At 51.5% G+C, this 17,627-nt stretch overlaps 1 protein-coding gene across 25 annotated transcripts in view; it reads left to right on the plus strand.

Annotated features, from left to right (window-relative positions):
• The window catches only part of LOC128901944 (transcription factor 4), a 236,692-nt gene that overhangs the window by 218,827 nt on the left and 238 nt on the right, over positions 1-17,627 (plus strand). For 19 of the 25 annotated variants that reach the window (XM_054184110.1, XM_054184111.1, XM_054184114.1 and 16 more), the window contains 4 exons: positions 12,603-12,738; positions 14,184-14,346; positions 16,185-16,414; positions 17,285-17,434. In XM_054184110.1, the coding sequence (XP_054040085.1) occupies positions 12,603-12,738; positions 14,184-14,346; positions 16,185-16,414; positions 17,285-17,421 (666 nt within the window). In that variant the 3' untranslated portion in view covers positions 17,422-17,434. The remainder of the gene's footprint in view (positions 1-12,602; positions 12,739-14,183; positions 14,347-16,184; positions 16,415-17,284; positions 17,435-17,627) is intronic. The other 6 variants (XM_054184120.1, XM_054184112.1, XM_054184116.1 and 3 more) reach the window with 1 other exon arrangement.

Raw genomic sequence — 17,627 nt, forward strand, 5'->3', positions numbered from 1 at the left:
GAGGCAGTGGTTTGGAGTTAGAGCTGCGTGCGCTCACCGTGGCCTGTGTTTCCCTCCGGATTACGTGACCCTTCTCCAATGGGAAGTAGGTGGCACACAGAAGCCTGGCCCCGTGGACCCTCCTCGGGCTCCTGACCTCCTCGGGAGTTTGTCACTGTAAGCGGGGTGTCGCAAACACCCGTGGGGTCAGGTCTGTCATCACACGCACCGCTCAGGTCTGCAGGACAGGCATCTTGCGCTTCGCAAAGGCAATATTTTGCAGTCGCTTTCTCCCTTGCAAAGGAAAAGCACGTCTCTTCCATCCTTTTTTAATACGTCAGAAAAATAATAAGGAAAACCCTCTACAGCCTACAGAAATCTTGAAGTCGCTCGGCAGAAGTTAGTGAAAAAATAGAGGACCTGAGAAACAGCAATTCTCAGTTAGGAAGCGGCGAAGTTGCTGAACTAAACCAGCGCGATTTTCAGCAGGATTAAAAGGCATTCGGCTTTATACTTCCAAATTTCATGCCCGAAATAGAGTTGCGTACTCACACGTGGAATGGAGGGAGGGAACAAGGAGTTATGGGGCAGTATTTTCGCATGGTTGGAGCTATTTAGGTTAATTAAGACGAGGGGAAAATATGTGGAAAGAGCAAGGGACCCGACAGATCGGTGGCCAGTGCGTTGCTGTGTGGCGCTGGGGGGGACTAGGCTTGATCCCCGGCTCAGCCCACAGGCTAAGGGCGAGGCAGGGCAGATTAGGAGAAAGAATTTCAATTAACCATATACATATAGGGAGGAGAGCGTATGCCTCCGCTAGAGTCGCGTGGAAATTTCTCCTCAGTGTGCAAGAATCTCCCCCCCCCCCCCAAAAAAAAAAAAAGACTCAAAGCCCGTTGAGTTGAAAAGGGACATGCGAAAGGACACCAGAACCAGTGGAGTGGCCATATGCGCCCTGGGTTTGTATTTAAATATCCATACGTGTGTGTACGCCTTCCCTGGAGCTGTGTTCTGTTTTGGTTTGCCGAGCTCAAAAACGTGTAGTGGAATTAGGAGGAGTTCAGGGACAAACAGCGGGAATGATTGCAAGCACGGAAGGATTTTCATGTGAAGGGAGGTTGAACAGATTGCGGTGATTTTGTTTAGAAAGGGGATGAATAAGTGGAGCCATAATAGAGGTACGTGGAATAATGGACAGCATAGAGAAGGTAAATCTCGCGCTCCTATTCATCCTGCCTTATAATTAAAGAACAAGGGGACATTCAGTGAACCTGACAAAAAGAAATACTTTTTATTCAACGCACAATGACCTGTGAAATTCATTGCTCCAAGATGTAATCAAGGCCAAATGTTCAGAAGCATTCCAAATAGGATTAGACATCATATGGAAAATGCAAACATTTAGAGTTTTATTTGACGGGATTCAGACAGGATTCCTCCTTTTTTTTTTTTTTTTTTTTTTTTTCCCCGCAAGGGAAGAAAAAAAGAAAGAAAGAAAAACTTTGATGCCCGAGTGTGAGGGAACTGCATGGGGAAGGAAGGAGCTTCTTCTGGTGGCCAATTATTTGATAATTACCGCGTTCCCCGCCTGAGCGCCGGGGATGCTCGGCGCTGTCGGGATAGCGGGATAGGTGATTATAAACTAATGAGGCTGGGGCGGTGCTGAGAGCGGGGCTTTATCCGGCAGGGCTGTTCCCGAGGCTGGGGCGATGCTGGGGTGATGCTCAGGCGGCTGGTCCAGCCTGGGGGGGGTCGAGCCAAGCCGGGGGCTGGTGGCCACTCTCCATCCCACCTCGGGAAGGGCTCCGCAGCCCTCGGCACGCTCCAGCTCCGGCCAAGGGCAGGGGTTTGTGTCTCAGCTTGAGTGCTGAGCACCATCCAGAGCCTTCAGAGCTGAGCTCTGCCATCTCCTACGGAAATTAGAATATCCCAGATATTTTAAAATATCTCCCGCTTGCCCCCTGCAAGAAAACGCTGGTTTTTCCAGGTATCCTGCCCCAGCTGTCCTTGACCAAACAGTCTTCCCCTTCAAACTTGCCCGCGTACGGTGCCCTAAACTATTTCCCCATGGTTTCTCTTGCTTCGGGTTAGTAAAATGTAACATCAACTGCTGAAATTAAGCACCTGAGAAAGGAAAATAAGGGGGAGGGTTCTTTATTAGGGCAGCTTTGTGACAGGCGCTGCTCCTCGTTAAACGAAACGTGGCTAAAAGCGACTCTGTCGCGGGGAAAATATCATTAAAAGCCACAACCGAGCCTGCGCCGTTCGCAGCTTCGAGAAAAGAAAAGCGAAGCGTTAACTGCAAATGGTCTGGCGAAAGGCTCCGAGAGGTAAAAAGATGCTTTTTCAGCAGCTCGGTGAAATCCATCTCCTCTCCCCTTCCCCAATAAAATTAGCATGAACCAGACATTGTTTTGCTCTCTGTGGCAGTTGCTGAGAATTCACAAAAGGAAATTCTAGATTGTAATTTAGCTTGGCCTCAGGTAATATGTTAAATACACTTGGGATACATATAATCTAAGATTTGAGTTTGTACAAAGCTATTTTTTCCTCCAGTGTTTAAACAATACTGCTTTTAATGAAGAAATCTGGCTTTATTAAAAGCCAGATCTGTGACTTACAACTGTTTCTGCATATCTGCTCTCAATCAAGAGAAAAGAGTTTAATTTTTGTAGCTTTGTTCGCTTTGCATATGTGAAACTGATGCAACATGCACCCAGGGCATCACTTCAGAGACGGTTTGTTCCAGAAATATGCGCTCCTCGCTTAAATACCAGATGTAGGTGAAGTTAGCTTGAAACAGAAAAAAAAAAGAAAAAAAAAAAAAAGCAGCAACAATGAGAAATGGAAGCGCCGGTGTCGCGCGTCTTAAAAAAACGCCTTTGTATTTTTAGGAATATGGAGGCACTTGTTTTTTTCAGGAGAAGCGCCGAGCGATGGGGTCGGAGGGGTTTTGTTGGGACCTGGGCTAAATTAAATGTCCGGTGAGAACAAGGTGAGGGAGCCGGAGAGTTGGGATGCTTTGGGAGACGGGGACGTTCCTCTGCAAAGCCAGCGCCTGCCGCCTTCCCCGGCAGCATTACTCACTGTCTGAAACCGTAACTGGGGTGAAAGAGCCGGGCCCGATAATTTCTTTTTGGAAAACTGGTATGAATTTTGAAGGAAAAACATAAGAACAAAGGAAATAGCTTTTGAGTGGAGTCAGTCTGAAGTTAGCCTTTGACCATTTGATACATTCCACGCTGAAAAGGAAGTTGAAGGGGGAAAAAATTTAAAAAAAAAAAAACTAGAAAAAAAAAAAAACTCAAGGAGGATACTGGTAATGTTTTCCACATTTGAATTTTAATACATGAAACAGGCTATAAAAGGCTGGCCAGCTGCAGTAAATAAAGTAGCAGTGGGAGGTATGGACCGGAAGCTTGTAGGGAGCGCTGGTGGAAGCGGCTGTGCCCACCGCGCACCTCCGCGCGCTGCCCGCGATCCCTGCCTGCTCTCCCTGCCCGCTCTCTGCCCGCACTCCCTGCCTGCTCTCCCTGCCTGCGACCCCTGCCTGCACTCCTTGCCTGCTGTCCTGCCTGCTCTCCCTGCCCGCAACCCCTGCCTGCGATCCCTGCCTGCTATCCCTGCCTGCTCCCTGCCCATTGCCTGCTATCCCTGCCTGCTCCCTCCTGCTCATTGCTTGCTGCCCATGCTTCCTGCCTGCTCTCCCTGCCTTCTCTCCCTGCCTGCTGCCTGGACTCCTTGCCTGCTCCCTGCCCACTTCCTGCCTGCTGCCTGCACTCCCTGCCTGCTCCTTGCCTGCTCTCCTTGCCTGTGCTCCCTCCCTGCTGCCCGCTCCCTGCCCGCTCCCTGCCTGCTCTCCCTCCCTGCTCATTCTCCCTGCCCACTCCTTGCCAGCTCCCTGCCCGCTGCCCACAATCCTTGCCTGCACTCCCTGCCTGCTCTCTGGCCATTGCCTGCTCTCCCTGCCCGCTCTCTGCCTGCTCTCCCTGCCTGCTCTCCCTGCCTGCTCTCTGACCATTGCCTGCTCTCCCTGCCCGCTCTCCCTGCCTGCTCCCTGCCTGCTCTCCCTCGCAGCAGCTGTGCGCCTCTTCTCCCCAGACAGATACGGCGGAGATGGGTCGGCTGCTGCTGGGCTGGGAAGGGAGCGCTCGGGTTGCGTGGAACCAGGCCAGCTTTACAGCTGGGCTCTGCTCCCTGCGCGAACGCTCTGCTGGAGCAGGCCGTCTTAAAAGGGATTTCTTATTTTTACTTTCCCTCGCTTTTTGCTTTTTTTTTTTTTTTTTATTAGTGGCCCAGTAAGGAAAGCGTTTAAGCATTTACTGATTTTTAGCAGCCCCCTGGAATTCGCTGATGGCCCTGTTTTTCATTTCCCCCGCGCCGTGAGCAAACCGGCCCGCGTTAATTCACGCCGTTTCCCAGCGCAGCGCGTTTGATACCAGTTTAGCAGCGAACTGGGTTAGCGGGGAAAGGCCGGGGGAGGCGCCCATCCCCCTGCGCCGCGATGTTGCGGCTCCTGCAGCTGGGAGAAGGGCAGCAGGGAAGTCTCGAAGTCGGGATATTTCTTAAATCGTGGGCTGCTAGTAATGTTTCTATCTCTGTAAGGGTCTTCAAGGCCGAAGTTTTAGAAGTCGCATGGCAGGGTCAAAACTGGGAGTTTGGGTTGATTTAATCTGCCTGTCTCCGTCTCTCAAGGGCATGAGCTAAGTGTATATTTTCAGCTTGAGCTGTGAATTTCCTGGCTTTCCGCAGTTCCTGTTATTTCAGAGGTTACGCGGATCGCGGGGCTTTTCTCCTAACGTTTCAAACGGAAGGGCAGAAAACAGCAAAATGCTAACTTTTGCACCATAATCTCGGAAGACGCACGTTCCTTCTGTAGCGTTGCGCCAAGGTATGGCTGAAAATCATTATAAACCAGAAACATTATATGTTATTTTGAAGGTCGTGCTTAGAAGCCCAGCAGCCAGCCTGCATGCTTCGCACCAGGGCCCACAGGAAGAGAGCGTGTTCGCGTGTATTTTTTTTTCACATCCACATTAAATTAACTTATGGAATTTTCCACCCCTAGGAATTAAAAGTAGCAGCTCATGAAGTAATTCAGTTATGTCATTCGAACATAAACAAAAAGAGTCGAGCGACTTGGCGTTGTTTAAAAGGCAAAACTTGGCTTTTGCCGTTTTGTCGTACCGTCTTTTTTCTCTTCTTCATTTTTAGCGCAGTTGTAGCCGCTGGGTCTGTGGTTTGTTTTGCCTGACTGTGTTTTTGAGTTAGCAGGTATAATATAAATTTAAAAAAACTGGACAGAATGGCCTTACCGGAATGAAATCTGACATAACGGGCACCAGCGTCGGGTTTTTCTATAGCACCATTTTCTGCCTAATTGGTTGACATTCCTAATGCCGCGCAATTACAGCCTTTATCATATTTTTAAATTATTTTGGAGCTATAAACTTCATTTTGACCGGGAAAGAAACCGCTGACCGATCTTTAAACGACACCTTTTTCTGGAAAGCGTTGTCCTCGCACAATGGCTCCATTCATTTCTAACCGGCTAATTAGGCGCGTGGTTAAAACCCCCGGCGCATTTGGGTTCCCGGCTTTGATTGCGGCGCGGCTGCGCTCCCGGGCGGCGATGGATCATGTCCCAGGAGCCACTTGGTGCAGGGTGGGAGCTTCGGAGGCGAGGGCGGTGCGGGGAGGAAGGCGGCGGCGAGGATGCTCAGCCTCCCGATGCTCAGGACGGGACCCCCGTCACCCAGTTTGGGGACCAAAATAAAGCACCCCGGCGTGCTTGCAGCGTGGTTCCCCCCCTCCCCAGCCTTTCGGTGAAGAAGAGTTAATATTCTTAATCCTGTACTTTAGGAGCCTTTATATCTCCAGATTTAGCCAATGCTTAAATGAATAATCATCTCTGTTGGAAGGAAAACGCGGGGATTATTTTGGTGACTTCCCTCCGACGGCCATGGCAATCCACTTCTCTCCAGAATAGGCGGCAACCGCTTGGTTTCCCTTAAAATCCTTGGGAGCGGGAGGGACGGGTCCGGCACCGGACTCTTCCCACCCGGCGGGCACCGGGGATGCCGCGCGGAGCCGCTCGCCCGGCCTCGCAGGGAGACGTGGCACTGCCGCGTGTTTTCCTCTTTCCCCTTCCTTTGAACGGCAAAGTCCGGCTTTGCCACTTCCAGCTCCGTTCAAATGGCTTTTGCATACAACTGGCTCGCAAACGGCCCTTTCATAAGATATTTGGCGAGCTGCTTAGTACTCAGCACTACTTCTTTTCTGCAGAAAAAATATGTGAACTTTGCTTTTTTTCCTGATTTAATGCCACTCTTAATGTCTTCTTTTTTTTCTTTTTTTTTTCTTTTTTTTTTTTTATTAAATCCTTTCTTTTGCTTTTGATCTTATTTATAGCTGAGCCACCGGTCATATGGAAACTATTATTGTATAGCATGGAGATGAAAGGCTTCGGTGCAGTTAAATAAGAGTGAATAATTTGGACCAATAATACACACATACAGTGAGAGACCATTTGTGCCGGAGTGCCCTGCGCTGTTCCCTTTTTAATATAGCGCTGGAGGTTTATAAGGGCTTTGCACAAATCTGCTTTCTGTCAGACTTATAAATTCTGACAATATTGAACACATGTTAACATGCATCACCTTACAACTTCCCTGCCGCGTGTTTTTATTTATCTAATTGGATAACACAAGGTCATCATTTTTAAAAGGACAAAGCATGTTGCTTGTTGCGTTTGTTCGTGATATTGGCAAGTCGGGAATAATCTCCTCCCAACCGTGACCCAGGCTCTAGGTGATAGTTTTGCCTTTGTATTTAGAAAATTAACCGTGCGTGCGAAGGTTGCCTCTCGGCACGGGAGGGGTTAACCATAAGGAAAGGGGTGCAACGCTCAGAACTTCATGGGAAACCTTATTCCCCGTGTTTTACAGCTTATGTCTGCTCCGTACCTTGCCCCGGCTTCAAATGCCCAGCTGTGAGCAATCAAAGGAATGTTGGTAGGAGCGTTTCTTACCCCGGCTCAGGATTCACTCCTGAGCTTTCCGTCCTCATACACGTGCCATGGAGAGAGAGGGAGAATCCCAGGTCATTCCAAACAAAACGCGGTGCTTCGGGGCTGCCGGGTGCCGTTGGGATTTCACGGGGAGGGGACAGGTCAGAGGCAGCAGAAGAGGTTTCCGCGTCAGCGGGGGGCTGATCACGGCGCAGACACATTTTCTCTTTATGTTTGCTGAGAACTGAGCATCTTCCTGCTCTCTCCATAGTGGCAGGTGGCCCCACGTGTGCTGGGGCACACACAGCTGGGGGATGCGGGGGGCATAGCTGGGGCCCTGGCCCCCGTTCCTCCTGGCCCCTCGTTCCTCCTGGCCCCTCGTTCCTCCTGGACCCCCATTTCTCCTGGACTCCCTTCCTCCTGGACCCCCATTCCTCCTGAATCCCATTTCTCTTGGACCTCTGTTCTTCCTGGACCCCCATTCCTCCTGCCCCCCTGTTCTTCCTGGAGTCTGTTCCTCCCGGAGCCCCATTCCTCCTGGCGGCCCATTCTTCCTGTCCCCCTCTTCCTCCTGGACCCCATTCCTCCTGGACCCGGCTCCTCCTGACCTCCCCATTCCTCCTGGACCTCCGTTTCTCCTGGACCGTGTTCCTCCTGCTCCCAGCTCCTCCTGGACTCCTGGACCTCCGTTCCTCCTGCTGCCCTGTTCCTCCTGGACCCTGTTCCTCCTGCCCCCCCAGTTCCTCCTGGACCCCCATTCCTCCTGGACCCTCATTCCTCCTGGCCCCCATTCCTCGTGGCCCCGTGGCAGTGGCTGGGAAGGCACATTTGGAGATCAGGGTTTCATTTCTGGGGGGGTGATTTACACGTCTTCAAGAGGGAGCTGGGGAACCTCTCCTCCCAGAGGAACATCCTAGATTGCTCCGTGTGAAGGGCAGGCGCGAGCCTGTCCCCAGCCTCCCGCTGCCCCGTGTCCCAGCTGCACTGTGCCCCCGGCCTGGAGCAGCAAGGGATGGCTGGGGCCACCAGCCCGCTCTGGGGACACCCCTTCGGGGGGGCTAATCTTCATAAGGGTTGAAAAACTGCCAAATTCAGTGCAGTGCATCTTGACGGTGATGAAACAAGCATCTTAGCAGAGTAGTTACTTTTTAAAAAAGGAAGAAAAACTCACTTTGTGGGACAAAGGTGAAACTGGGAGTTCTTTTCCAGCATCCCAGCATCGCCGTCTTTATCTGGGTTAACTACAGGTTTACATCTCCGTCATGAAATGCTGAGTATTCAAGAATTAATTTCCACGTATTTGTTTTTAAACACCTTCCTCTTCACGATGGATGTATAGATAGTGCAGAGAACCTGGGACAGATAGACGAGCGTAACCAGAAAAACCTGACGTTTGTGCTGAGTACCTGTTATCGTATATAAAAATGAAAACGCAAAGGTAGGAGGAGGTGAGGTCTAGCCTTCTTCCAGCTGTTGAAGTTTTCAAAATGCTATAAAAGGCTAATGCCAATGAATTCAGGCATCGTCTGTCCAGGTTTTTGTGCTGCGTCCCTCAGGGAGGTGCGTGCCTCCAAAGAGACCTGCACAGAACGGTTTTGATCAGCCTTTTCTGCACCGGTATTTATTTCTCTTTCAAAAACCTTTTTAACCTTAATAGCAAAAGAAAAAAAAAAAGCCCGGAGGCCTGGGGCTTCTCGTGGTTTTTCCCTTTGCTGCATTGTCTCAAGCGGAGTGGAGTTCCCATGTGAGGGTGCCCAGGTCTGCCTGGGTGCCCGCCTGTGCCCGCCGTGGCGGTTGCGAAGGGGCAGTGAAGGCAGAGGTTTGCACGTCAGCAGCAGAACCTGCCTGTACCTCCCATCCACATTTTAGGATTTGTTCTTTGTTGGTTTTTTGGTTGGGTTTTTTTTCCCCGCTCCAGTCTGCCGAGCGCTGCGGTAGGGGGCTGTTTAAAGAGATGGAAATAAATAAAATATTAATAGAACTTCAAAGCGAGTTTGATTCTCTAAAGATAAGTATTATTTATAATCTACGCTCCCGGGCTGGGGGGAATGATTCCTATCTGCGCTCCACCTCGGGGCAGAGCTGTTGTTTGTATAACAGACAAACCGGTGGCACTGCTGGCTGCGGAGGGGAAGGGGCGGGGGGACAGAAAACGCAGCGTCCCCCGTGTCCCTGGTCCCCGAGCTCGCCGGCGTGGCTGCTTTCGGTCCCTCCCGCCTTGTACGCGTGGGCTTTATTCCAGAGTGTCGCATCCCTGCATCCCCTGGCAGACGGCGGGTGTCAGCCGCGTTTGGTGCTCTTGAAGGTCCGGGGTTCCTGCTGAAAGCAGCTGATGGTGGTTAAAGGAGAAAAGTAAATGGTCGGTGTAATTTAGAAGTCTTGAGGCCTGGGGTTTGCTGTAAAAGCGGGCGTTTGGGTGCCCAGGTGGGACAGGGCATCCCACAGTGGGGGAGACGCGGTGGCGTGGTGACAGCCAGCCCCTGGAGTCCTCTACTTGTGGGACCGCTTGGTGTGGGCTGGTTTTGATCTTTCACTATAGATACACGTGTGCACACCTACACGCACACACACAAAGGTGTGTGTTTGTGGCCTGGTAGGGTTGGAGTCTTCCTGTGTCTCAGAAAACACGCTCTGTGTGGGTAACGAAGCGATGGGGCCGCCCGAATCTTCTTGCAGGCGATTGAAACTGGAGAAATAAATTATCCAGGAAAACACGCTCTGGCAAGGCCGTTGCAAGGTGCTGGTTTGTGTGGCCGTAGAGGTGGAAAGCGTCGGTGTTTCGGAGCAGCCCCCTCGCTGTGGCCCGGGGAGGATCGGGGCTGGGAGCCTGAGCTCCATCCCATCTCGGGATGCCGGCCTCCCCCTGGAGAGAGGGGAAAATGGGCCTGGAGTCAAGCAGAGTGGATAAGAAATGGGGTTTGTTTCGTGTAGGGGTGGCCATAGGTTGGAATTTGCCAGTTGGCAGGAGAAGATGCTGCAAATCTCAACAAGCGAGATTGATCACCTAGTGGGTTGTAAAAGAGAAGAGAGAGTTTTTATAGAATCACAGAATGATTTGGGTTGGGAGGGACCTTAAAGATCATCCGGTCCCAACACTCTTCCATGGGCAGGGACACCTCCCACCAGCCCAGGTTGCTCCAAGCCCCAGCCAACCTGGCCTTGAACCCCTCCAGGGATGGGGCATTGAATTGATCGTTCAGTTGTGAGACATAAGTGGTGACTCTCCAGATCTCTTGAGAACCTAAAGGAGAGGAAATGTGAGGGAATCTTTTTTTTTCATTGGAACCAATTTTTAAAATGTATATAAAACTTTACATCAGTATGTCAGCAGTGAAGTGGTGGTGTCTTTGTGGCATCTTTTTTTTTTTTTGCATCTGAATTCAACACTTCAGTTTCAAAATCCTCCAAATCGTGAGCTTTCAATTATTAGCAGGTCTGCTTCTTGACACGATAAAACAAGAGGTATCGTCAAGAATTTAGGCCAAATAATCAAGATAGCTGGGTTGTCCCTCTTCAAGCTGGACCACCCAACTGGAGGCACCTCCCGTAGCCCCATTACGGAGGTGGTCCGGGGGAGGAGGTGGCTGCTCCGGGGCAGGAGTGGGACGAGATGCGTGCTGTCTCGGGGTCTGTCTGTCTGCACAGGTCGGGGATGGAGCCCAGGGAAGCTGGCAGGAAAGGGGAGGGACGCAGAGCGAGCCGTGGCCTCTGTCACAGCCCCTTTATGGCTTCCAGCCGCTCTCCGGAGCTCTGCTCCAAGGGTGGTGGTGACTCACCCACCAGAAGTGGTGTCACATGTTTCTTTGTCTTTATCGACCTCGAAACGAAATGGTTTTTGTCTTTCGTAGAAAAATGTATGTTGGAGGGGATTTGTGGAAGTGGATAAAGGAGGAAGGGATGAAAGCCCTGCTCACGATGGGGCCAGCGTTGGCGTCAGGTCCAGCTCCCAAGCTAGGCTGGGTTGCCCAAGGTCGTGTCCAGCTGAGCCAGGGTGTCTCTGGGGATGGAGAAGGACAGCCTGCTTCACTTGGTGTTTTCTTTCATAGGCGTGGGGAAAAAAACACTTTTTCCCCTCAGAAGGATGTCATGGGGATTTTACTGCTTTTTCTCCGTTGAGGTTTCAGGAAGGACTGCGAGCTCCAGGCGCGCTGTAACAACTCAGTCTCCCTTAAAGCCAAATAACGCCCGTTTCGGTCTTTTCTTAGTACCTCATGTTTTAAAAATTAGAATGTCTCAACAAGGAGAGAGTTTTTGTCTCTGCTATTTTACACTAGCTTTCGGTTATTTGCATTTCGTCTAGTAGTGAAAGATTTTCTCAAGTTCCCCTTGGCAGGATTCCCTTTTATCTTTCTCACTGCGGTCTCGACTTGCTGGTAACAATTATCCTATATTATCTTGTAAGTCTGATTAGAAACATCCCTCCATCTTTTTTTATCCAAGTACTTACTTTTTTGAGAATAAAGAGCGATTTACAGTTCTCCGCCGGGCTTATCACCCCTTTGCGCCGGAGCGGGAGGGGATGCAGGCACCTGAGGAGGTGGAGCGGTGGCTTTTCCATCCCTGTAGTTGTCCGTCCATCCATCCCTCTCCGGCTTGGAGCTGCCATGAAGGAGCAGCGCCGGTGTTACCGCTCCGGGGGCTTTTATATCAAAATCTCCTGCAGCTCCTGACAGTTTTGCTCTTCAGACGCTTAACTCTTCTTGGCGGTCTTCTTAATTTAACGAAGGAGCAGCCGTGCTCCGCGGTGGCGGTGAGCCGTGCAGAAGGGATGGCTGCCTTTCCATCGCGCCCGCGCTGTCAGCTCCGATGATGGCATTGCTGGAGTGTTTAATAAAACCTTCATTGGTGTATTACCCGGAGTCACGGCGCTGGCAGGGATGGTGCCCCTTCGGGTTTGGGACTCGGTGGTTAATGAAATACAGCGAGCGCTAATTTGGAGGGGGCTTCTCGTTTTGGAAAGGCAGGTGACACGTTATTATGTTTGGGGGTGGGGTGGGGGGGTAGCGGGGGCCGCGCCGCTCGCTGCCGCAGCTCCCGCTGTCAGAGGCTTAGCTGGCATTACGGGGGGAAAAAATGGCAGGCCTGCGAATCTGATCCCCCGCGATGGAAGTCGAATGCCAAATTGAAATTCCTGCAGGATTTCCGATAGCAATGGGGGAATTGCGAAGCCCACAATTAAGCATATGGGCATTAAGATAATTGTCAGATCTGTTGGCGGACATGATAGAAGACAGATGGGGAGGAATCGGCGCGCTCGGCTGCGGCACCCTGGGAGACAATTTGACGTTTTACCTGCCTGAGCTGCTCTGCCGTGTTTGTCACGGGGCGCGCGGCGCGGCGTCCTCCCGGGCGGCGTGTGCGGTGTGCGTGGTGTGTACGGCGTGTGCAACGTGTACGGTGTGTGCGGTGCGTGCGGTGCGGCTGGACGGGCTGTCTGCGCCCTCTAGTGAAACGCAGCCCAGTGCCATATCTCCCCGTCCCTCTCCCGGGGTCCCTGGGACACGGGGCTCAGCTGTCTGTCCAGCACCCCGTCTGTCCGGCACCCCGTCTGTTCGGCACCCCGTCTGTCTGGCACCCCGTGGTCTCACCGCTGCCTCTCTCCTCTCCCCGGCAGGTGGGAGCACATCGCGAGGACGGGGTCAGCCTCCGCGGCAGCCACTCGCTCGTGCCAAACCAGGTCCCGGTCCCCCAGCTGCCCGTCCAGTCCGCCACCTCCCCGGATTTGAACCCGCCCCAGGACCCGTACAGGGGTGAGTACCATCCCGGGATGGAGCATGCCCGGACACGCAGCTGGGATGAGGGAGGAGGTGTCCGCGCTTCTGGTCCCAGGGATGCTGGGGACTGTGACGCAGCGCAGGGCATGGCGGGGACAGCAGGGCAGAGCCCGTTTGCTAATTCAGCTCTGCTCCCCGAAACACTCCCTTTTTTTTTTTTAATTTTTGCTTTAAGCAGCAAAATTAAAGAGTGTAGAAAACACTGCAGGACACACGTCAAAAAGCTGTTCAAGCGTTTAAGGAAAAGAAGTTTAAGAAGTTCAAAGGAGGCTGAGGGGAGATCTCCTTGCTCCCTACGACTGCCTGAAAGGAGGGTGTAGCAAGGGGGGGTCGGTCTCTCTCCTAGGAAGCAGCCTCGAGTTGCACCAGGGGAGGTTTAGGGTGGATATTAGGAAAAAATTTCACACCAACAGGGTTGTCAAGCATTGGAAGAGGCTGCCCGGGGCAGTGGTGGAGTCGCCATCCCTGGAGGGATTTAAAAGCTGGGCAGACGTGGTGCTGAGGGACGTGGGGTAGTGGTGGCCTTGGCAGGGTTGGGTTGATGGTTGGACTCGATGACGTGAAAGGTCCCTCCCAACCTGGGCAATTCTATGATTCTATAAGAAGTTTAAGAAAAGAAGTTGAAGGAAACACTGCAGGACACAGATGAAAAAGCAGTGAGCTTAAGGCGAGACTCAGACCGGTGGATTTTCCACCACCTTTCCAGTTCTGGCTGCGGGCAGAGCGTGCCCCTCCTTGGCTTATGGGACGTGCTGCACTGGCCGAAGCCTGGCAGATGCCTCTGCAGGGTCGTTGCAAAGCGGGGCTGGAGGTAGCCAAACCCAGAGGACCCCAAGGGTTGTCGTTATCCCTAGAGGCAGCGGATCTTCCCGTTAAAGCGTGGAAGAAAGAGCCTAAACTCTAAACTATCAGGGTGCCTTACAAGGTCCTGCTCGTTCATCGCAGCCGAGGTATTTTGATTATTTTGAGAATGGCATATTAAAGATGATATTTTTTTCAAGGTGAAGGAAAAGTTATGTTGTGATTGAAGAACAGGAGTAGCAGCCAGGTGTCCTGTGTCCCCTCCCACGGCTACCTAGCAGTTGGAAATGCCGGTCTGGGCAAGGTCACAAGCTCCCTGGCCGCTTCGTAAAATGCGGATCATGTCATCTACGAATAGGTAGTGAGCGCGCAGAACTCCTTCAGACGTAGCTAATGTTTTGCAGACACCGACCCCCATCTGTTCCTGAAGGCAGAGGAGCAGAGCTGGACCTCAAAGTCCCAGCTGAAACCCCCTTTTCCGGAGGTGCCACCCCCAGGCCTGGCTCCGCAGCAGCCAGCTGGGGCTGTCCCCTTCGTCGGGGACAGAGGGGACAGACCCGCACCATTGAGGCGTTGGTTTTAGCGCTGCTTTGACGGCTCGTCCCTGTGTTCTCTCGCAGGCATGCCAACCGGACTGCAAGGGCAGAGCGTCTCTTCGGGTAGCTCCGAAATCAAATCTGACGACGAGGGAGACGAAAACCTCCAGGACACCAAGTCTTCTGAGGACAAGAAACTAGAGGATGACAAGAAGGATATCAAATCAATTACTAGGTCAAGATCTAGGTAACAGTATATAATAGTGTCGCTTCATTTAATTCCTTTACTGGATTTCGATGAAGTGAACAGAACAGGAGGAAACTATGAGGTTTCTTCCTGGCAGGTAAAACCACAGCCTAAGAGTTACGGCATGGCTGTTCTGGCAGTACCGAGCGCCTTTCTGGTACCTGTACTCCAGGACATCCTCAAATTCGAACAATTCGCAAATTTGGACACTGAGCAAGTTCTCCGCAAGCTGCAAAGAGATTGCGTTACGCTCAAAATCTATGAATTGGGCTGTTATTCCTCTCTGCCGGTGCTTGCAAATTGGAATACAGTGTGGATTTCCATCTCTTTAAAAACGTGCCGAAGAGCTGATCGCGCCTGCGTCTGAGCTAACAAACCGCGTGCTTTGCTTTTATCTCTGAAATAAATTTATCATTCCCAGTCCTCCATTTCTGTAAATCTCTAGGGCTCCTTAGGTTTAGAGGTCTTTACTTGTTTGGCGTATTCTTTGTAAATTTTCAGAAGGTATTAGTGAAGCCGTGGCTGGATTTTATCATTTGGGAACGCCTGCCCGTGGTGAACAGGAATCTATGGGCGCTGGAAAGGTGAACCTGGGCGAGGGACAGCCTTTCCTTCTGTCCCTTGGTTTTCCCCTGCCGCACCAGGACAGATACTCGTCAGCGTAGCAAAAAATCCCAATCAGGCTGAAATCCGGGCACGAGCCTGCTTTGTGCGGGGGATTTTCTTTTTTTAGAGATGAATGGCAGTGTCCTTCTGCCTTTTCTCCTTCCACCGCTCCGGCCGGCGCCCGCCCGTGTTTAAAACGTTAATTGCATTCACGTCTCTTACGACTGGAGAAAATACGTGACACTCGAGATTTTCTCTGAATAAATGTGTTGAAGTCACCATATGTAGAAGTGAGGCTTTCATGCGCGTTTATGATATGGTAAGAAGAAAGCACCTTTATGCTGATGTGAGGTGATCGGAGTTCTTGTTAATTCAACAAATATGCTGTCGCTTATGCATATTTATATGTGCTTTGAAGCTTTTGTAGGCTAACATTTTTGCTTTTAACATGCTTGCAGCTTTAAAAGGTTACTCCTGGTATTTAGTTATGTGTCTAAATCCATGTTGTTAGGGCTGCTGAAAATTTATTACTCCATTTGCATAACCAATTCAAATTATATAGTGCCAGTGACTCACCAGTGGATGTGTTTTCGATTTAAAATCATCATTTTATCCAGATAGAAAGCAGTTTTGTTGCAGAAAGCATGCGGAAGTTGACCGTAGGGCCCTTCGTGGCCATCCATTACTTGGGTGGCTCTTTGCCCAGGGGCGTTCCGGTGCCCCGTGCGGGGGCTGGGGTGCTGCCCACTCCCGTGGCCCCCCGCTGCCACCATTGGACAGGACGATTGTTCCCCACCTTCGGTAGCAGAGAAACGTCCTTCCCAAACCGGAATAACGGTCTGCTGAAAGGGAAATGTGTAAATGCAGGGTTATCTTTCTGGCTTGGAAGCTACTGCTGAGTGGGGGTGCGCCACCGCTTAAAAGCGTTGCAGTATTGCCTGCGATAAAATATGTTACTGAAAAAAAAAAAGCTTTATATTTGTGTCTTTTAAATATCAGAAGTCCTGCCTTGCAGATTGTAAAGCTTCGTTACAAACCAAGGCTTTGCCCAGTGTAAAATGTTAGGAGGCCGGATTTTGCGTAGGTTTGGTGGAAGAGGAGCGGCAAATCAGAATGGCTCAGAAGGTGTCTGGGCGTGACTTGCTCGTGACTTTGGACAAAGTCTGTTGAAAATCTTTGCGCTGTTTATTCTCTGCACCATTAGAAAATGATGTATTCCTTTTGTCTCCCAGCAATAACGATGACGAAGACCTGACACCGGAGCAGAAGGCCGAGCGGGAAAAGGAAAGGAGAATGGCCAACAACGCTCGGGAGCGCCTGCGCGTCCGCGACATCAACGAGGCTTTCAAGGAGTTGGGCCGGATGGTGCAGCTCCATCTGAAGAGCGACAAGCCCCAGACCAAGCTCCTGATCTTACACCAGGCCGTGGCTGTCATCCTCAGCTTAGAGCAGCAAGTCAGAGGTCAGTGTGCCACCTCTTGTGTCTCCTGACGGCCCTCCTGGGCTTCAGCCATGCCAAATACACCTTCCTGGCTTGGGGAAATCCTGGAAAGGGCACCAGGAACCAAGAAGAGAGGCAAGACCTTGGCACCCAGAGGCAGACAGGCATCTCTGAGCACCCGGGGTGCCTGTGTTCCCCTCCAGCTCTAGCACTGGGGATGCTGGTGTAGCTCCTGGCAGCCTCGGCACATTTTACCTTCTTTAGCAAGATCCAAGTGCAATATTAAGCTTGGCTGCTCCGTCGCAATGCTCAAACGCGGAGGTGTTTGCAGGGCTTGTGTATGGAGTCGCGCTGCATTTCAGCGCTTGGCCTGACCAAGCTGCATCCTCCTCTTCAGCCCGTTAAATTCCCTGGAGCCAATAACTGTCCATTCATTATTTGAAACGTCGGTCTCTTCTCCCAAGGAACAGGCGATAGGACAAGAGGAAATGGCCTCAAGTTGCGCCAGGGGAGGTTTAGGGTGGATATTAGGAAAAATTTCTTCCTGGAAAGGGTTGTCAAGCATTGGAACAGGCTGCCCAGGGCAGTGGTGGAGTCACCACTCCTGGAGGGATTTAAAAGCCGGGCAGACGTGGTGCTGAGGGACGTGGGTTAGGGGTGGGTTTTGTCAGGGTTGGGTTGATGGTTGGACTCAATGATTGGAAAGGTCCCTTCCAACCTAAATAGTTCTATGATTCTATGATTTAGCGATGGTTTTTGTCAGTGTTGGGTTGATGGTTGGATTCACTGATCTGAAAGGTCCCTTCCCACCCAGGCAATTCTGTGATTCTATGACCAATCTGGTATTAAAATGGGAATGTTTGACGTGGCCTTTTTGCTTCAATTCAACAGAAAGAAACCTGAACCCGAAAGCAGCGTGTCTGAAAAGAAGGGAAGAAGAGAAAGTATCTTCAGATCCTCCTCCGCTTTCCCTGGCAGGACCCCACCCTGGGATGGGAGACGCCTCCAATCACATGGGACAGATGTAAAAAAAAATTAAAGGCAAGTTCATTCGCAGCTGTGCCTCGGGACCCCCTGTCCCATACCGGGGGGCCGCAAACAGGGGGGGGGACGTGCCAGCCCATCCCTTGGAAAGTGATTTTTGGGTGGCCCGGCCAGCGCGGGTGGTTTGGGAGGCGGCGGGGTGCTGGAGGAGGGTGTGGGGACCCTCGCTCGCCTCCCCGGGACTGATGAG

The sequence above is a fragment of the Rissa tridactyla genome, chromosome W (genome assembly GCF_028500815.1).
Source record: "Rissa tridactyla isolate bRisTri1 chromosome W, bRisTri1.patW.cur.20221130, whole genome shotgun sequence".
NCBI classification, from domain to species: Eukaryota; Metazoa; Chordata; class Aves; order Charadriiformes; family Laridae; genus Rissa; species Rissa tridactyla.